Source organism: Fringilla coelebs (assembly GCF_963513975.1).
Source record: "Fringilla coelebs genome assembly, chromosome: 2".
In the NCBI taxonomy this organism is placed as follows: domain Eukaryota; kingdom Metazoa; phylum Chordata; class Aves; order Passeriformes; family Fringillidae; genus Fringilla; species Fringilla coelebs.
In genome coordinates this window covers 98,223,839-98,241,383 of record NC_140029.1, presented here as the reverse complement: position 1 = coordinate 98,241,383, position 17,545 = coordinate 98,223,839, and the positions used below count along the sequence as shown (strand labels likewise).

General features: G+C 43.4%; 1 protein-coding gene across 1 annotated transcript in view; it reads right to left on the bottom strand.

The window, feature by feature from the left end:
* Positions 1–45: 45 nt before the first annotated feature.
* Positions 46–17,545, bottom strand: part of MYH15 (myosin heavy chain 15) — a 45,414-nt gene continuing 27,914 nt past the window's right edge. The window contains exons 28-43 of the mRNA XM_084201473.1: positions 17,369–17,459; positions 16,011–16,400; positions 14,931–15,057; positions 13,688–13,806; positions 13,023–13,219; positions 11,672–12,021; positions 10,647–10,771; positions 9,210–9,325; positions 7,087–7,279; positions 6,213–6,416; positions 5,073–5,198; positions 4,530–4,700; positions 3,929–4,033; positions 2,560–2,655; positions 1,917–2,054; positions 46–168 (exon numbers count right to left, since the gene is read on the bottom strand). Coding sequence (XP_084057599.1) covers positions 151–168; positions 1,917–2,054; positions 2,560–2,655; positions 3,929–4,033; positions 4,530–4,700; positions 5,073–5,198; positions 6,213–6,416; positions 7,087–7,279; positions 9,210–9,325; positions 10,647–10,771; positions 11,672–12,021; positions 13,023–13,219; positions 13,688–13,806; positions 14,931–15,057; positions 16,011–16,400; positions 17,369–17,459 — 2,566 coding nt within the window. The 3' untranslated portion in view covers positions 46–150. The remainder of the gene's footprint in view (positions 169–1,916; positions 2,055–2,559; positions 2,656–3,928; positions 4,034–4,529; positions 4,701–5,072; positions 5,199–6,212; positions 6,417–7,086; positions 7,280–9,209; positions 9,326–10,646; positions 10,772–11,671; positions 12,022–13,022; positions 13,220–13,687; positions 13,807–14,930; positions 15,058–16,010; positions 16,401–17,368; positions 17,460–17,545) is intronic.

Here is a 17,545-nt window from a genome sequence, read left to right as displayed (position 1 = left end):
AAAATAAAAACACAAATAAATGAATGAAATACGCTTTACAGTCTCTTCAGATTTTCACTTGATGTTTATTTCTGTAAGTGCTTATTTTTTCCTACATCTGCTTTCAGTTGTGCCTGATTATGTCAAGTATTTTTGTCATATTGGACTTTTTTATTCCTCTTCATGAACCTGAAAGGCAATTGAGATAGTATGCAACTGTTAAAAATAGAAATGTCAAGAGGTTTTAGTGTAAGTTCACAAGTAAGTGACAAAAGCTGTTCTAATGCTTCTGTTCCCTGGTATTACCAGTTTGTATCTAAAATAGACTAGCAGTAGCCTAGCCAACATTTGCCATCTTATTCCAGCTAGCAGTGCAGGTATCTTGTCCTTGTTCTAGATTATATAGATCCTTTTGATGGCAGAGGACTTCTACAACCCTTTTTTAATTGATGGTAGTGCTCTGAATGGCACGCACTCCCCAGAGTATCCAGGAAATGGGTACTGGTAGCAGTAGACAAGGTAATGCTGCAGGATTAAAGTAGTCTCTGCAGTGCCCTTCTCTCTCCAAAGGAGATGCTGTGATTTTTGGGACAGCAGTCTCCACCTGAATGTGTTTCCTGGCTGCTCCTGCAGTCACTGCCACAAGACCCGTCTTCTGGAGCTGCCACCACTACGTGCACCACTGAGCTCATCTTTTGGCAACACTCTACTCCATTGCCAGAGCTGCAGTTGGTGTTGGCAAACAGCATCTGAATAGTAAAAACAGACATCCACTTTTCTGTGACTTCTTCATTTTTGAAGCAGAAATAGGGTACCAGTAAGGTACAGGAACATTTATTTATTTTAAAAAATAAATTATTCTTATGGTGTACCTATTTCAGTGTTTGTGTGATGCTATGGCTTTGTGAATCTTTAAATGAGTTTATAATGGTTTTGATTTTTTTTTTTTTTGTAGGGGTAGGATAATTTAGAAAAATCTGTGGAAATTTTTTATCCTTAAAAGCTGCAAATCTTTTGAGGTTCCATTGCAGTACTGCTTCCATTGCGCATAAATGCATGATAAACCAGATATTCAGGTAGTTTTAATGTGTCTTTGCTCTAGATGGTGGAGCAGCAGTAATTTATATCAGTCAAAGGTGATTTCATTAGGCCAATACAAAAGCAGAAATTAAGAGTCTAAAGGGGTTTTCTCCCTTTCTTAGCTTGGGAGCTATCAACTCCACAAAACATATGTGATGTTAAGCCTGGAAGTTTGTTAAACTTGCAAATGAAATAGATTTAGCAATGACCCAGCTCCTTTTTAAATCATTCCTAAAAGTAACAACCTCACTCTTTTTTGCCCTGTTTGCCACAAGGCAACCATAGATAAGTTTGCTTTCAGTTCCAGACTAAGTTCTTAAGTGCCTTGTAGTTTCATCAACATTATTCTGCTACCATTCAGTTCAAGTACAAAACACCACAAATACATTTCTAATCACTAATGACTTCCCAGCACCTAAGTGACTAATCACCAATATTTTCTTTTCGTCCAGCTCTTCCAATCAATACAAGTTCACTGAAAGAGCAATGTTAAAATATCTGCTAATGTGGTAATACCCAGGCTCTACTACATGCATAGAAATCTAAATCATCAGGGAGAGAAAAGGTAGAGTCTTTTAATATCCCTTGCAAAACCCCACCAAACACCAGTTCTGCTTCTGCTGCTGAGAACAGAGGTTAAATGACAACAAAAATACAGAGAATATATTTTGTCTAAGGGTCAGATTGCTGTCCTACAGGGTTACCTTAATATTAAAATAAAGGTCAGAGTGAAACAAAACAAATGTAGAAACCCAAGGATTTATCCTGGTCTACACTACTTTCAGAAACATAACAGATACAGAGGACCCACTATTGTGTGTTAAACACTCATATCTACCCATACAGTATGACCATACCTTTTTCATGCCAATATCTCTTGACTTGCTCCTCAGCTTATTCACTTGAGATTCAGCTATTTCAGCCCTTTCTTCAGCATCATCCAGATCATGTTGCTGTTTTCTGTACTTGGAGAGGTACAGATTGGCTTGAGCTTCCTGTTGAGAAAAAGGAGTGCAGCTGATTTCCTCCTGTCCGCATGAAACAAAGCTTTTAATTTCAAGTGGGATGGAAAGTGCTCAGCATGAGTAGGTAACAGCTGTATGGGCCTCCTGCAGAACTGAGATTGTTGTTTTACAGAGTTGATATTTCTAGTGGCATTTTCCATGTTAAGTGAACTGTGAGGCCCTCATCATCTCTTCTGAGGGGCTAGGAGGGGCTGAGGGGCTGTTTTTTCCCTTCCTCCCCTTCTCTTGCAAATTATACTGCAGTCTTAGGAAAAATAGAATACTTTTTCTTAAATAGAATCAACACACATGCTATATATTTTAATTTTTATATAATATAAATACAGTTTTATATGCAGGGCTTATATAGATATGAAAAGAATTAATTATGGACACAGAATGTGTATGTGTACTAGAAGTTTCTATGGCTAAAACATATGGATATGTTTAGAACAATACATCTCTCAAAGGTAAAAAGGCCCAGATAGTTACTTACAGCTTCCTCTGCTTGGTGCTTGTAACTCTTCACTTTTAATTGTAGCTTGTCAATCAGATCCTGCATCCTGGCAAGATTCTTCTTATCTTCTTCTGACTGTATCAAAACACCATTAATTGGGTTGATAGAGTAAAAAGGCTTAAAGCATATGCCACAATACAATAATTATGGATGCCATACATATTTTAGAAACTTATAGCTCAAAGCACAAACTAGCCACGTCCTACGTACATGTGAGAAAAATTTTTACATCATCATTGAGGATGTGTGTGTGGAGGGTGAAAACTGAGACTACCCTTCCCATGTATAGATGTGTAAATATAAATGTCTATAAAGAAAAATATATATGTGCACACACTTTTAGAGGTGTGCAAATATACACAGGCAGAGTTCCTTGCTCGGGGTGAGGAGCATGCTTGTCATTATAAAGCGTGTCATTATATATTGAAGCAGATACGGGTGAGCCTAGAACTGTGTAATTTGCATAATTTGAAGTTTGATTTGCAGGCATTTCTGGTAAAAAAAAAGGCCTAGTTTAAGCTGTCATGCTCCATAAGCAGAGGGGCCAGCTAATTCTGCCTGCACACTGTATTCAAATAAAACAACCTTCAGCCTCTGCATGCAAAAGTCAAAGTAAAACAACAGGTAGGAGGCTAAATAATCTCCTAAGGCAGATGGATGGGTTTATCTTCTTAATGCTGTTCAAAGAAAAAGGGTAAGTGCTCTGTGCTGCAGGCCTTTTTTGAAGGCCAAGCAGCATGAGCAGCTGTTAGCAAACCTGCAGGAGGCTCAAGACTAGACCCTGCTGCTCAATAATAGAGCCCTGGACTTAGCAACCCTATGCTGAGCAGGGCATTAGAGCCACTGAGTCCTTCTGCCTCCTTTTAGCAAAAGCAGCACAGCTGAGAGGGAGATGGTCTCTTTCTTCCCTTGCACTGTAAACAGTCTACATTGAAGCCTGTTCCACATTAATACTGTGCTACAAATGTCCAAGTCCCAGCAACAGAGGCTTTCTAACATTAGTTAGAGCAAATCAGGCAAGAGGATGAGGATCACTGGCACAGGTTGCCCAGAGAAGCTGTGGATGCTCCATGCCTGAAAGTGTTCAAGGCCAGGTTGGATGGGGCTCTGAGCAGCCTGGTGTAGTGGAATGTGTCCCAGCACATGGCAGGGGCGTTGGAATGAGATGATCTCCAAGGTCCCTCCCAACCCAAAGCATTCTGTGATGGAAGCCGTAGGGAGATATTCCTCCTAAGCCTAAAGCCTCCAGCAATCAGAAAGCTTGGACTAAGGCCATCCATCCTCCTTCACTGTAACCCTGAGACTATTTATGATGTGTCCTGCCAGTTGCCTGGTGGTTACTGCATACCTGGTAAGTCAGCTCCTTGATGCGTCTCTCAAACTTGCGGGCTCCTTTTTGGGCATCTGAATTGCGACGGAGCTCAGTCTCAAGTTCATTCTCCAGCTCACGAACCTGCAAGAAAGGAAAAACTCTTGCCATTATGCTGCATACATGTAAAGCAGTACATCATTTGGTTCACAGTTCAAGAAACACTAGGTATCTCCATAGAGTCAAATTTCAGGAAGAGATCAAAATGTCACCTTCCCACTCTGTTTTTTCATAAAAGTATTCCAGCTTCACCATCAGTCAGAGGTGCAGAAGTGTGCAAAGGCCGAAAAAGTTTAACCAAAGCAAGCATTGGGAGACACTTTCACTGTTTTTAAGTGCTGGGGCTTTTAATTATTTTTTAATCAAGGGCTTTGTCACTTGCTGGTCAGCAGCTCATAGCTGGATAATGAAGGGGAAGCATGTCTCCAAGAACTGTTCACCTGCATTTTGTGAAACAGAGGAAAGTGTCCATACTACTCCTTCTCAGCCTCTGTGAACTTATAAGGCAGCACTAGGCTACCGATGTGGTGCCAATTCTATTAGCAGAAGGCAGTGGTCTGAAGTTGGATCACAAACTTACCCTGGATTCCAGTTTTTGGATCTGCTTCTTGCCACCTTTCAGAGCTATTTGTTCTGCTTCATCCAGTCGCTTCTGGAGGTCTTTAATGGTTTGCTCCATGTTCTTCTTCATTCTCTCTAAATGAGCACTAGTATCCTGCTCCTTTTTGAGCTCCTCAGCCATCATTGCTGCCTGAAAAACAGCCACATTTTACAGGAAATCCCTTATGCTGTTGGATTATGATTTAGTTCAGGACTGATCTTCCACCATTTATTCTATTCCTTATTTGGATTATTCACTGTAGCCAAACCTCCACAGAATACTTTCTGTGTGCATAGCTTGCCTGGACAGAGAAAATGGAAGGAGAGTAAAACCTTGGAGGCCTCTCTGTTGTAATGCTTTTATTTAAGATTCCACCTCTCCCTTTTACTTGTTTTCTTTATCCCTGTGCTTTACCACTAGGCTTCTCGTTTACAATGCCTACAAGTAAGCCTGTGACAGTCACTACACTACAGTGTCCTTAGATGCTGTGGTATGAAGTGAGCAAGGAACCAGCTTACTTACATCTGTGATTGCTTTCTTGGCTTTTTCTTCTGCATTCCGGCACTCCTGGAGTGATTCTTCCACTTCATTCTGCATCTGGGAAATGTCACCCTCCAGCTTCTTCTTTTGATTGATCAGGCTTGTGTTCTTTTATTAAGTTTTCCCCAAATGAGTAGTGGAAAAGGAGGAAAAGTGATGATTAGAGACAATTCCTCTAAATACCATAGCACACCAAGGCTTCCTGATTTTTGCCACTTCTGGATTACTCAGAGCAATATTTGGGAATGGAGACCCAGGTATGTGGTAAGGGCTGCCTTTGACTAGCATAAGTAGCTTCAAATTGAAGAAATATTAAAAATACTATTTACAAAGCTGTAAATATTGAGATTTTGATTCAGATAAAATAATAAGCAATAGGCTGAAATACAAGAATTAATAAGGCTGTTCATTTTGGTAAATTAATGATCCTTAATCACCCAGTGAGGTGAATAAAACAACATCACCAATGGGTTGGAGAAAATACTGCAAAACATCAAAAGCCTGTAGCACATTTTCTTTGTGACTATTATTTGGTGAAGAGAAGCTTTGGGTTTTAGTAAAAATGCTGTCAAGTTAGGACACGTCCCTCCATGGCACCCTAGAAATATCAGTGTCCCCCTGGACAACACCCAAAGGCTGATCTCAGTGGAGACTGCAGGCACAGAGGGCACTTCGCTACAGGTGGTTCCTGTGGTTTCCCGCCCTGCATCATCTCCCTATTGTAAGAGCCCACTCCTGGGGTTTTCACTGCTGAGTAACATCACAAAAGCAGCACCTGCATTGTTCTCCAGAGAAATGCCTCACTGTCCAGGATATGGCTTAACTAAAGCAGGAAGCTGGTTTTACTGCAGGGAAGAATGAAAGAAATCAACTTTACTCTTTTTATTTTCCTTCAGTGTTTTTTCTGGAAGCTGTTTAAAGCAGTTGGATGAATCATCTGTTCCAGCTAACTTGGAGTCAGGTGGCACATCCCCAGAGTGACTTAACTCCTCTGCCCCGTTTTCCCTCTGGAGGGATGCCAGGGTGTGTCTGACTTGTGGTGGCCATGGAAAAACAGTGTCAGTGATCAACAACAGAAGGCTCAGGTTAACCAGTGATGGAGAGGGCACAGAAAAAGCCTACCTGACTGTGAAGCAGGTTCACACGTTCAGTGGCTTCCAGCAGTTCATGTTCTGCCAGCTTCCTAGCCCGTTCAGTCTGGTCCAGCAAAGCCCTCAGCTCATCCAGCTCTGACTGGAGAAGGTTGTTTCTCCTGTCAGAGACCGCCAGCTGCTCCTTCAGATCTTCGTTCACGTGTCCTGAGTCATCCAGCTGCACCTGAAGCTCCTAAAATAAAGCAACACGACCCCATTTCAAGCCTCTGTCTTTATATCAGAGAAACGCAGATTGCAGCAGCCACCTGGGATCAACCTCCAGAATTTCAGTGCTTTTAAAATTTATTATATTTTTATTTTATTTCCAAACTGTAAGCCGAATAGCTTTTGTGGTATGTGGTGCAACAGAGGGAAAAATCTGTGTTCTCAAATCTCTAAGAGCTGGTGGTTCTGGAAGAGGAAACAGTGGAAGAGGTGCCTTGGCAAGAAGCATTTTTTTTTTGTTTTTTTAAAGATATTACAAATATTGATACAAACAGCAAAGCTGAATATACACACAGTCCCTGTACTCCAAACAACCCACTTGCTCTCTGCTGCTTTTAAAAGCCTTGCAAGCTCACAAGAAAATCACAGGTTTTCAGTTCCTCGTGCTGCTGCTTTCTGCCCCTGCAAGAGGCTGCAGCCAGCAAGGGTTTTATGACTGGATCTCGTCTAGCTTGTATGCATGTCTGAGAAGAAATCCACATTTCAGTATTCTCTTATGCCAGCCATGATCACCAAGGCTTTCCCTTTACATTGCTGGGAGTAGCTTCTCTCTTAATTACCATCACCACTGCTGGTTTGGTGTGTGCTCAGGGAGCCCAGCCCATCAGTACCGCTGGGTGCTTGGGGGGCACCAGTACCTTTATTTGTGTCTGCAAGACTCGTGCTGACTTTGTTGCTTCTGCAGCGTGCCTGTTAGCATGGCTGAGCTGGATTTCCATCTCATTGAGGTCCCCTTCCATCTTCTTCTTAAGCCGGATGGCCTCGTTTCTGCTGCGGGCTTCAGAATCCAGGGTGGACTGCAGTGAGTCTATGGCACGTTGCTGGTTTCTCCTGAAAAGGACATGAAGGGTAAATTGAATGATTTTCCTCTCTGTTCAGGCACACAGAATACTTGCAGCAGTACTTCACTTTCTGAAATGTCTCCCCTCCAGAAACAGTGTATTTCTGACTAGTGACATAGGTAGCACACATACATAGTTTGCAGTGCCTCACTGCTGTCTAGCTGGCTGCTGTGCATCACACCCTCAGCCAACTCCTGATCTGCAAGCACTTCTAACATCCTTCTTCTGTGCTTCCTTTGGCAGTACTGGAGCAAGGAGTGCTCTCAGAGCTCTTGTAAGCACAAGCAAGTATGGATTTGAACCTGACAAGAAGCACTTCCAGCCCAACAGTCACTTAGTAAAACATTTACTGAATAGTTTCCTGGAGTGATTTACATCTCAGCCTTTTGCTGAAGGCATTAGTGGGGGGGATTAATCAAACTGAAGTTAGGTTGTACATTCTAAGCTCTAGGTGCTCTTTATGGCATGTGTAAGCTACAATTTATTGTGTCTTAAAATAGATGTTGAAAAACATTGTGCTAATTATAAGGGAAAATATTCATTCATACAAATCTGTGTTACAGACATCTAAATTTAGAAGTGATTAAAACCCACCCAGTTGACAGCCTGGTTCCCCTGGGAAAGGCAGCTTAATGTCAATTTAAAGACAAAGCAGATACAAACAACCTAATTTCCTTAATTCTGTAACAGAGAAATCCTACGACAAAAGTTTTATTCTCTTGCAACCAGAAAGTTGCTCAAAGCACAGAATATGACACATGGAAACATTTATTTCACTGCTGGCCAAGCTCTGCTGAAAGTGTAGGAGTTCTGGGAAATCACCAAGTAAACAAGATGAAACTTGAGGGCTTTATTGCTTCAGCAAGATACTGAACTCTGCCCAAGACTCCCAAAATTCAACACAGAATGTCTGCTGAGCACTCATTGTGAAGCTGAAGCAAAATGCACTGATTAGCACAGCATGTCCTGAGAGATCTGCAATCCAGACATCTGCAAGACACCAGAAGGTGAAAGGGCCAAAATATTCCTGGTTTTGAAGCAACTAACATATCAATCCCTCTGGGTATGCTGGCCAGGGTGGGCCTTGGACTTCCCTACCCTTTAGCCTATCAATAACCAAGAACATGATTCTTGAATTAATGACATTACAACACTGACTAATTCAAGGCTGAAGTTTGCTGAATGACTGCACAGACACACAGGCTAGCATGGCCTCCTCTTAAGGGTATAATTCTTTAGACTTGCTTTTCTGCTGGGTGGGAGGGGAGAGACAAAAGACACTGTCTTCCTCTCACCTAATTGCTTACCATTTTTTCCTATTTATCCACCTTACCTGCAAGTTCCTCTCCTGTTCCATTCACCCTTTCTGCTTGTCTGCAGTTCTCACCGCTTACCCAAATGGTGTACACATAACAGCAAGCTCCTCACATCCTCCCACCTTCAGGGTAGCTGTAATGGCATAAATTACTAAATGCCCTCAGATGACATGGGTTTGGGCACCACTGCGGCAAGTACTGCCTGGGGGTCCCCTTGGGAGGCAGCCATCCCACAGGATTAGGAGATGGCAGCCCTCTAGACCTGCTTACCTCCATACTGTCAACATACAGAGTTAGTGGCCCCGGTCTGCTGTGAATTGATTATGCCAGACAAGTTTTTTACAGCTGCAGTGTGTTATGCATGATGGGTTTAATGGTACACTGTCAGAGACTGATCTGACAGGAATATTTGAACTGAGCAAGGGAAATGTGTCAGGGCTAGCCTTTGGCAGATAGTCAGAACTGTCTTGGTTTCTGGTGCCGACAGTATCTGCCTATGCTGGCATAACTACCTGTGGTGCCTTTAACTGGCTTGGGTCCTGAGAACAGTTCCAGTATTTTTAGATTTTTCCCTTAAGAAGCATGCTGCTTCCTGCACAGTACCTTATATTTTCCATTTCTTCCTCCTTTTCTGTCAGTTTCCTTTCAAACTCTGCTTTAACCTGAGAAAGTTCAAGCTGAAAACGAAGGGTCTTACTTTCTTCATGTTCCAAAGCTCCCTGAAATAGAAAACACCAAGGGCTTGCAAACCAGGAATTGATTTTTTTTTCCAAACTACAAACAGCAGCACAAACATGATCCCTTCACACTTCTCTTCCTGTTTCCTCCTCCTCTCTCTAGGCAAGGACACAAGTAGCTTACATGGCAAAACAACACATTTATTTGCCTTCTAAAGCAACCTGACAGCTGGAAAACCGAGCAGCAAGCTCCTCAGAGAACAAATTGTTAAACAGTCCACAGCTCACAAAAAGCCACCCAAACAACACCCCAACACCTTCAGCCCTGCCTGCATGGTTTAGACATCAACAGATGTTCCCTGCTCCACGCCTCTGTGCAGATTCCCTCTGGAAATTCAGAGGCTTGTAAGGGGCAGGGATGAGCTAAAATGAGATTGTTGTTGGGAGAGAGAAGGCATCCACACATCTGTACCCTCCTGCTCACAAAAATCTCTGCAAATCACAAAGTGTTGGAAACTTCCCTGTTACATAATCTTATTAGGCAAGATGACTTCAGGGAAAGAAATAACAGACATCAGCTCTGTATGACAAAATGCAAACTCTCTGTTCGTTCTTTCCAATTAACATGAAGACAAGTCTGTGAAACAGGAGTAATTTGTTCCTGTCTTTATTCCCACATTTCTCTCATAGGAAGAACTAAGCAGTAGTTAACAGAATAACAAGGCTTCTGACTTTCAGGTCTCGCATAAGCCAGGCTCAGTGTCATTCTGTCTCCCTGCTGCTCTCACTGAACAGGAATGGAAGCACAGAAATGAACAGCATATTTTGGGAGGTGCTCTCTGAAGGGTGGAACTGCACAAGCTGAGCTAGTCTTTCATCAAGAGAATGAGGAAACAGAATGAGGATTGTGAAAACAAAGCTGTACAAAATCCCTGCTGATCTCCAGCTAACATGCAGCAGGTCAGTCAAATACACACATCATGACCAGGAGCCACAACATATTAGTGGGAAGGGCATGTGGAAATTCTTTATCTTCAGCAATGACTGCCAGAGGCTCAAATTCACAAGAAAGGGAGAAAATCTGCATTAACCCATTTCTTTCACATTTAGAGTAAGATACATCATCACTTTTATTAGTTCCTAATACCACTGAGTTTTAGAAAGCCATTCCACACAGTCCAGGAAAGTAAACTGTGCCCCCTTAGATCCCTCAAGAACTGCAACATTCTTCCCAGCAAGGGAAGCTTTTTGACAGAGTACATAATCATTCTCCACATGCTCTGGGAAAGTAGGACAGATGAAAATGGTGGAAAATCCTGATAAAGACATCCTCTTCCTTTTCCCTTGAGCTTTCTTTCCTTACCTCTGCTTCTTCCAGAGCCAGCTGAACTTCTGACTTCTCTTGCTCAACCTGCTTCTTGATTTTTTCTATTTCATGGAGGCTCTTGTTTCCTTCACTAATCTGATTGGTCAGATCAGAAATCTCCTCTGAAACAAAAGAGGAATGGATGGATTTAGCAAACAGAGAGTTTGGAACACCCTGCAATTTGTGGAGTGTGAATAGAGGACCTATGCCTCAAAACTGCTACCTCAAAGGCTTCTCTGTACAGGAGCCCTGCCTTACTTTCACTTGCAGCAAGATTTTTTACAACTTGAAGGCACAGCTTTTCTTGGGAAGGCTTTTTTAAGTGGCTATAGTGATTTAGTTTTTATCTGCGATCTGTAGGTTCGTGTTGTCATCATATGTCAAAGCTCTCATACCTTCTCAGTGATTTCTTATGGGCAGCTCCTCGCAGCACTGACTCCTTCTTCTTCCCAGCCAACAACTCCAACTCTCTTCACAGCACAACCAAGAAACCCTATCTCTCTTCACAGCACAGCCCACAAACTCTATCTCTCTCCTCAAGCAGCTAACCCACTCTTCTGTAGCACTCTTCTTACTGGACCCAGCTGTGGGTCCTGCCTATTAAGGGCAGGCCTGTTCCTAATCTTTGGTGATCAATACAGCTGCAACTCCTCAGGTGTGAGACTGCCTTCTGCACTATCTTTATTTTCTTACATTCTATCCCTCCACAGTTCAGAACACCATGCTCTGCTGTTTAGGCTTCATCCACTTCACCTCTATCATCTTTCTTGTTCCTCCCTTGAGACTTTAAGTTCCATTGACAGGGGGGCAAAGGGATGCCTTCTCTGCTCTTGCCATACCCATCTCCATGTGCAAAACACTCACTGGCACCATCCGCATCTCAAATGACATCAGAAAGCTCATCTCAGGATGAGATAAATATCTTTCTTCACAGCTGCTGCAGGGCACCTGCATCCCTCCAGCCATCTGCTGATGTGGCTCTCCCACAGTTCTACTGGCTGTGGGACTTGAATGAAGCCTACCTTGGAGGTTCTTGTTTTCCCTTTTCAAAGTCTCCAGGTGGTCCAGTGTCTCCTCATAGGCATTCTTCAGCTTGAAGAGCTCAGTGCTGAGGCCACGGGCCTCCTTCTGGGAAGCCTCCAGCTCTGCCTGTGACTCCTCGTACTTCTGCTTCCAGTCACTGATGATCTTATCAAAACCACGCTGCTTCTTGTCCAGCGAGGCAGCTGCTGAGTTGGCCTTCTCCAGGTCAATCATCATGTCTTCCAGCTCATTCTGCAGCCTGTGCTTTGTCTTTTCCAGAGAGGAGCACTTGGCATTGGCTGCCTCAATTGCTTCCTCAGCCTCTTGCAGGCGAGCAGCGAGCTTCTTCCTGTCAGGTGGGAAGACACAGTGAAATGACCAAGTGTCACTGCTGCCGTGTTATCCAGAAAAACTGACAGGAAACTCAGGAAATCAGTTCTAAAAGGGAAAACAGGGAGGGGGTGAGGATGAGGATGGGGCAAGGGGAAGAGGACCAGAGAGGGAAGTTGATCCTCTGGAGAGAAGAGTCTATGACGGGAAAAAATGGCTTAAATGATGAATACTGGTATGTGACAAAACATTTTGTTGTGTGCCTGTGAATATTTGAAATTGAACTTCTGAACTCTCAGGCATCAGTTAGCTACTTACTAGCTGTAACCAGTACAGGCTGGTTGTAAATTTTTTATGAAGCCTGCTCTAAATGACAGTGTAATTTACCTCCAATTAAGAGATATGAGACAACCACCAGTTAGGGGGCTGGTCATGCCCTGGGCTTTTGTTCATAGGCTATTTAGACCGGGAAAAAAGCAAGTCCTGGCAAGAAGAGGTGCTGGAAAGAAAGAGGATCGTGGAAATACTACGTTAAGAAAATATGCTGAAAGTGTGGTAAGATCCTGCAGATTGGAGATGTGCAGAGGTAGAAGGAGATGTTCAGAGACCTTGCCCAGCAACCTGAGCCTGGTAACTGGGAGCAGCTGTACAGTGAACCAGCATGACTTTCTGCCCTACTTTCCCAGGGCAGCGTCATCTCCCAGTGGGAAAGGGAAGTCAAGACCAAGCAAACACAGTTCTGGGCCGGGGCAAAGTAAGAGAGCGTGACGTAGCTAAGCAGGACTATCTAATTTTGTTGGCTCTCAAATAAACCCCTGCATCCACAGCCACTGCTCAAGCACTCAGCAGAAACATTGACCTGCCCAAGCAATAAGAAGAGAAGGACAGCCCCAAATTACAGCATTGAGTCAGAGGGACTTTCCAACCAGGAAATTTTCCAACCCTATTTCCTTAGCATTCAATAAGACCTGGTGAGCACAGTTCTGCCAGTCAAGGACACGCTGAAGCCTCGTAACTCACTTGGCATCTTCCAGCTCCTCAGTTCTCTGAATGGCATCAGTCTCGTACTTTGTTCTCCACTGTGCCACTTCTGCATTTCCCTTGGAGAGAGCCCGCTGCAGCTCTGCCTTGGCCTCCTGCTCCTCCTCATACTGCTCCCGCAAGAGATCACAGTCATGCCTGGCTGCTTGCAGGGCATGAGCCAGGGCATTTTTGGACTGCAGGGATAGAAAGGCCACAACATTTCAAGGTCACCTACAGCAAAACCGAAACAAACAGCCCCTAGAAATTCAAAGCTTAAGCTTCTTTTTTCCTTTTCACATCTGCCTTTGACACTCCAGGTCAAGTGAGGTGAAAATTGTTTGAAGTCATCCCTAACTGGTGACATGAGGAGGAAGCAATCATGACTGAGGATAATTTAACAACTTTGGAGAAACTTTAAGATGTAAGATCTGAGACTTTGGCTGTCCTTCTAGGTAAGTTTCATTTAGCATTTATGTATGCCAATGATTTTCCCAAACTCTTCTCTTGTGACTTGCCTCAGTCAGGGGCAGGAATTTAGATCAGTACAATTAGTAGGAATCATTGTCACGCCTATGCCTTATTTCAGCTTTTATCTACGCTACATGAATATGAGCACTTTTTGCCACTCCATTTCAAGGAATGGGGCACAGATAAAGTATTACCTTGGTTTCCTCTTCTAGCTGTCTCTTAAGTTCTTCAATCTGTTGTGTAAAGGATGTTTTTCCCCTGGACAGCTGGCTTATCAGTGACTCCTTCTCTTCGAGCTGTCTAGTAAACTCACCTGCCACAAGATTTGACAAATAAGCAAGCAAACAAAAAAACAGCAAGATGATGAAATTACAAAGTTGCAGTCAAAAATCATAGTTCCACCTGTCCAATTCTGCTGATGAAAAGAACTCACAGTGATTGCAATTGACCTGTTGTGAAGCTTCTTCCAAAGTTGTAACCATCAGATACTTCGCCAGGATAGTTTTCCTCAGATTTTTTTCCCCCCCTTTTTTTTTTTTTTTGGGTGGGTTTAATGACTTGAGTTTTCTTGTTTGGTCAGTTGGTTATTTTTGTACTGTCAATAGCTTGATTCATTAATTTTACTTCAGTTTGTGGATCAGACTAGACTGATGCTTACTTTCATGGGCGGTGGTAGCTGCTTTTACTTTTTTTCACTGTTTTATATTGCTTTTCCACAGACTTCTTTTCAGAGGGCTGCAAAGCACCCTGAGAACCTCACAAAGACCAGTATACAGAACAGATGAATACATAAGGAAAACTTCACTGGACACAGGAAGTGTTTCACTGCAGGGCAAAAACCACAGTTGTACAGGAGACACGGAAATTACAACTAACAGTAAATGAAAAATATGTCTCTGGAAATACCCAGAACAGTGGTGTCTGATGAAAATGAAGAAATTAAATAATACTGCTCTGGCCAGAAATGTAGCAAGAAGTTAGAGGATATGTGGTATTTAGAGGATATGTGAACATCTTCTAGGGTACAATGCTCAAGGTCAGGCTGAGGAAGATGGGATTCACACAGGCCCAGCTCCTTTTTCCCTCCAGTATTTCTAGATGCACATATCCTTGGTCCTGAAACAATAGCTACCTAGGCAGCCTGGCACATCCAGGGTTGGAGCTGGCACATCCCTTTTGGCTTGTGAGATTGTATCACTGTATGCTGATAAATGTGGGTACAGGTTTGTTTTAAAACCCAGTCCAAGGCAAGGTGTCCCCACCAATGTTATAAGAATACTGAGGATAGAAATGTCAAAAGACACAAAGCCACTGCTCCACTCAGCAATCCCAGCCTTCAGAGCAGTTGCCATTGCAGAACATGTCTCACTGATGCAGTGCAGAGGTGCCCTGATAAATTCCTGGGAAACACTCTATCTGGGCAGAACATGCACATACCATTCTCACTCTGGAGTTTAGTCTTCTGAGTAGTGAGGTCATTCATGAGGCGAGTCATTTCCTCCAGTTTTGTTTTTGTCTCGTTCAGATGGTCTTCATAAGTGCGACAAAGCTTCTCTGCATTGGCCTAATGGGAATCAGGAGAAAAGACAAAGAAAGTTGTAGCCTCCAGGCAATCATTTGGAAGCTCTAGCCTTCAAAATGTATCATTTTTTCTGTTTTCCTTTCAGAGGAATGGCAGATAGCAAAGAAACAAATACCACAGTAGTAGAGCAGGGAGGAGCAGCCCCATGGCTATGATCCCAGGACATGGGACTCCCCATCAGATCACCTTCCCCATTTGTTTTCCCTGAACTGTGTTCTGGATGTAAGCAACAATGTAAAAAGGCTCTGCAAGAACTTCAGCAGCAGTCACATGCTTATGAAGTTCAGGCATAGCCACTTCATAATTGCTAGATGGGAAAATCACCTCCAATGAAAATTGCTCTACTGATTCTGCTTTAATTACCATTTATCATAAATTGGCTTTGATGACAGCTTTCTAACTCTGAAAATACTGACATTTCTTTTCCTCACTTGCACTGAAAGAAATCTATTTCGAGTGCTCTGAAAGCTTCTGAGATTATCTACTCAGGAAACAAAATCCACAATTCTGCTGTAGGAAGTGAAAATGCGTTGTGTGATCGTGCAAGCCTTTGCTTTGCACTCCGTGCTAACATGGATCAAAACTGTGAACCAAGGGCAGGATGTAAAAGGACTCTGCTTAGGGTGAGAGATAGCCTGACTTGGATGGCATCACTCCAGTTGTCACCAGCCTGGAGGAGCCTAATTTGGCATGTTTTTGTGCCCTGAGATGCATAGATAAAAAACATGCCTGGGACTGAGGGTGCACTGTGTGTTTCAGACAGGCCATCCTAATTGCTGTTCCATCTCTAGGGAAGAAGAGTTGTACACCAGCTGGGCAAGGCAGATGTGATGCAAGACACCACCTTCCAAAGCACTTCAGCCACAGCAGGTGTCCTGGGAAACAGCCTTAGCTGCCCATGATTCTGGGGCTTTGGGGAGCCTCAGGACCCTTACTTTTCCCTTGACCATCTGCTCCATGTTGGATGACAGATCATCCACTTCCATCTTCAGCTCGCTTTTCTCCTTCTCCAGTTTCTGCTTGACCCTCTGCAGGTTGTCCAGCTGCTCGCCCATCTCGGCCACGCTGTCTGCGTGCTTCTTCCTCAGCGTGGCGGCCGTGGCCTCGTAGTGCAGCGTGGCCTCCTCCAGGTCCCGCCGCAGCTTCAGGAACTCCGCCTCGCGCTTCTTGTTCATCTCCAGCTGCGCAGCCGTGGCTCCCCCGGCCTCCTCCAGCCGCTCACTCAGTTCCTCCAGCTCCCGGGCCAAATCTGAGCGCTGCTTTTCCACCTTGGCTCGAGCAGCTCTTTCCGCTTCCAGCTCCTCTTCTAGTTCTTCTATACGAGCCTGCCAGAGAAACACCAACACTTTGGGGTCAGTGCTATTCCCATCAGGAGACTGTGGGCACCTTACAAACTGTTAAACCCTCTGCCAGCCCACATTCTACCTCGCTGCAGAAGCTCAGCAGTTAATGGACTTGCCCATTTGTGCCAGTAAATCAGATCCTGAGCTACAGTAATGATGGTGAGTCACATCTTGCTTGCAGTACAGTGTGCTGCAAGCTCTAATTCAAGACATATAGTTCCACTGCATTGACCTTATGTTCACAGGTTTGACATTCAGCTGAAATACATGTGAGGAGTCACATGCTAGTAGGAGTAACAGCAACAAATTCTCATTTTAAAACTTCCATGACTGGAGTAATTTGTCTCTAGGAGTGTTAAGACAGGGTTTCAACACAGCAGTGTGTTGAACTGCCTGGATAACAAATATTTATTGGAAGCGGTCTTTTTTATTTTATGATTATTTTCACCAATCTGCACTTTACATCGAAGTTATACAAATATTCCTTATTAACAAAAAAAGGTGGAGCTGTTGTTTTTGCGTCCAGCCATTGTGTTTGGACTATGCTGAATCTCCTTGGCCTTTTAATTTCCTGTGTGGAAAATTTCCTGTGTGTTTTAACCTTTTCTCTAAATTTCAAATCCATGCTTATCACTGCTCAACTCCCCTCCAGTAACTACCCTTGCCTCCATGGTTAGGAACAATATTATTTGCTGAAAACAAAACACCAGAGCCTTTCTGCCTTGCCTGACACCACTACCATCCTGTGGTCATCTGTCCTGCTACTGGGAGGAAACACTACAGAGAAACCATCCTGAGGGAAAAAGGGATCTGTCTAGGAAGCTATGGAGATGTACCACTTTGTGTCTCAAAGAGGAGCTGCAGCTAGCCGTGAAAAGTTTCTGCAAGGTCTTTCAGTGAGGCACAAAGAGAAACTCAACCTAAGATATGCAATAAAAAAGCAAGCTGACCTGAAGCTCCTTGATCTTCTTCTGCAGCTGCATCACTATAGCTTGTTCATCTTCTATCTTGGAATTCAGCTGGCTCATTTCGAATTCTTTCCTGGCACAGAAAGGAAAATCCTACAATTTGCCTTGAAGCTTCAAGCTAGGATTTTTAAATTTTTAAAGAGTTGCTCAATAAAACTT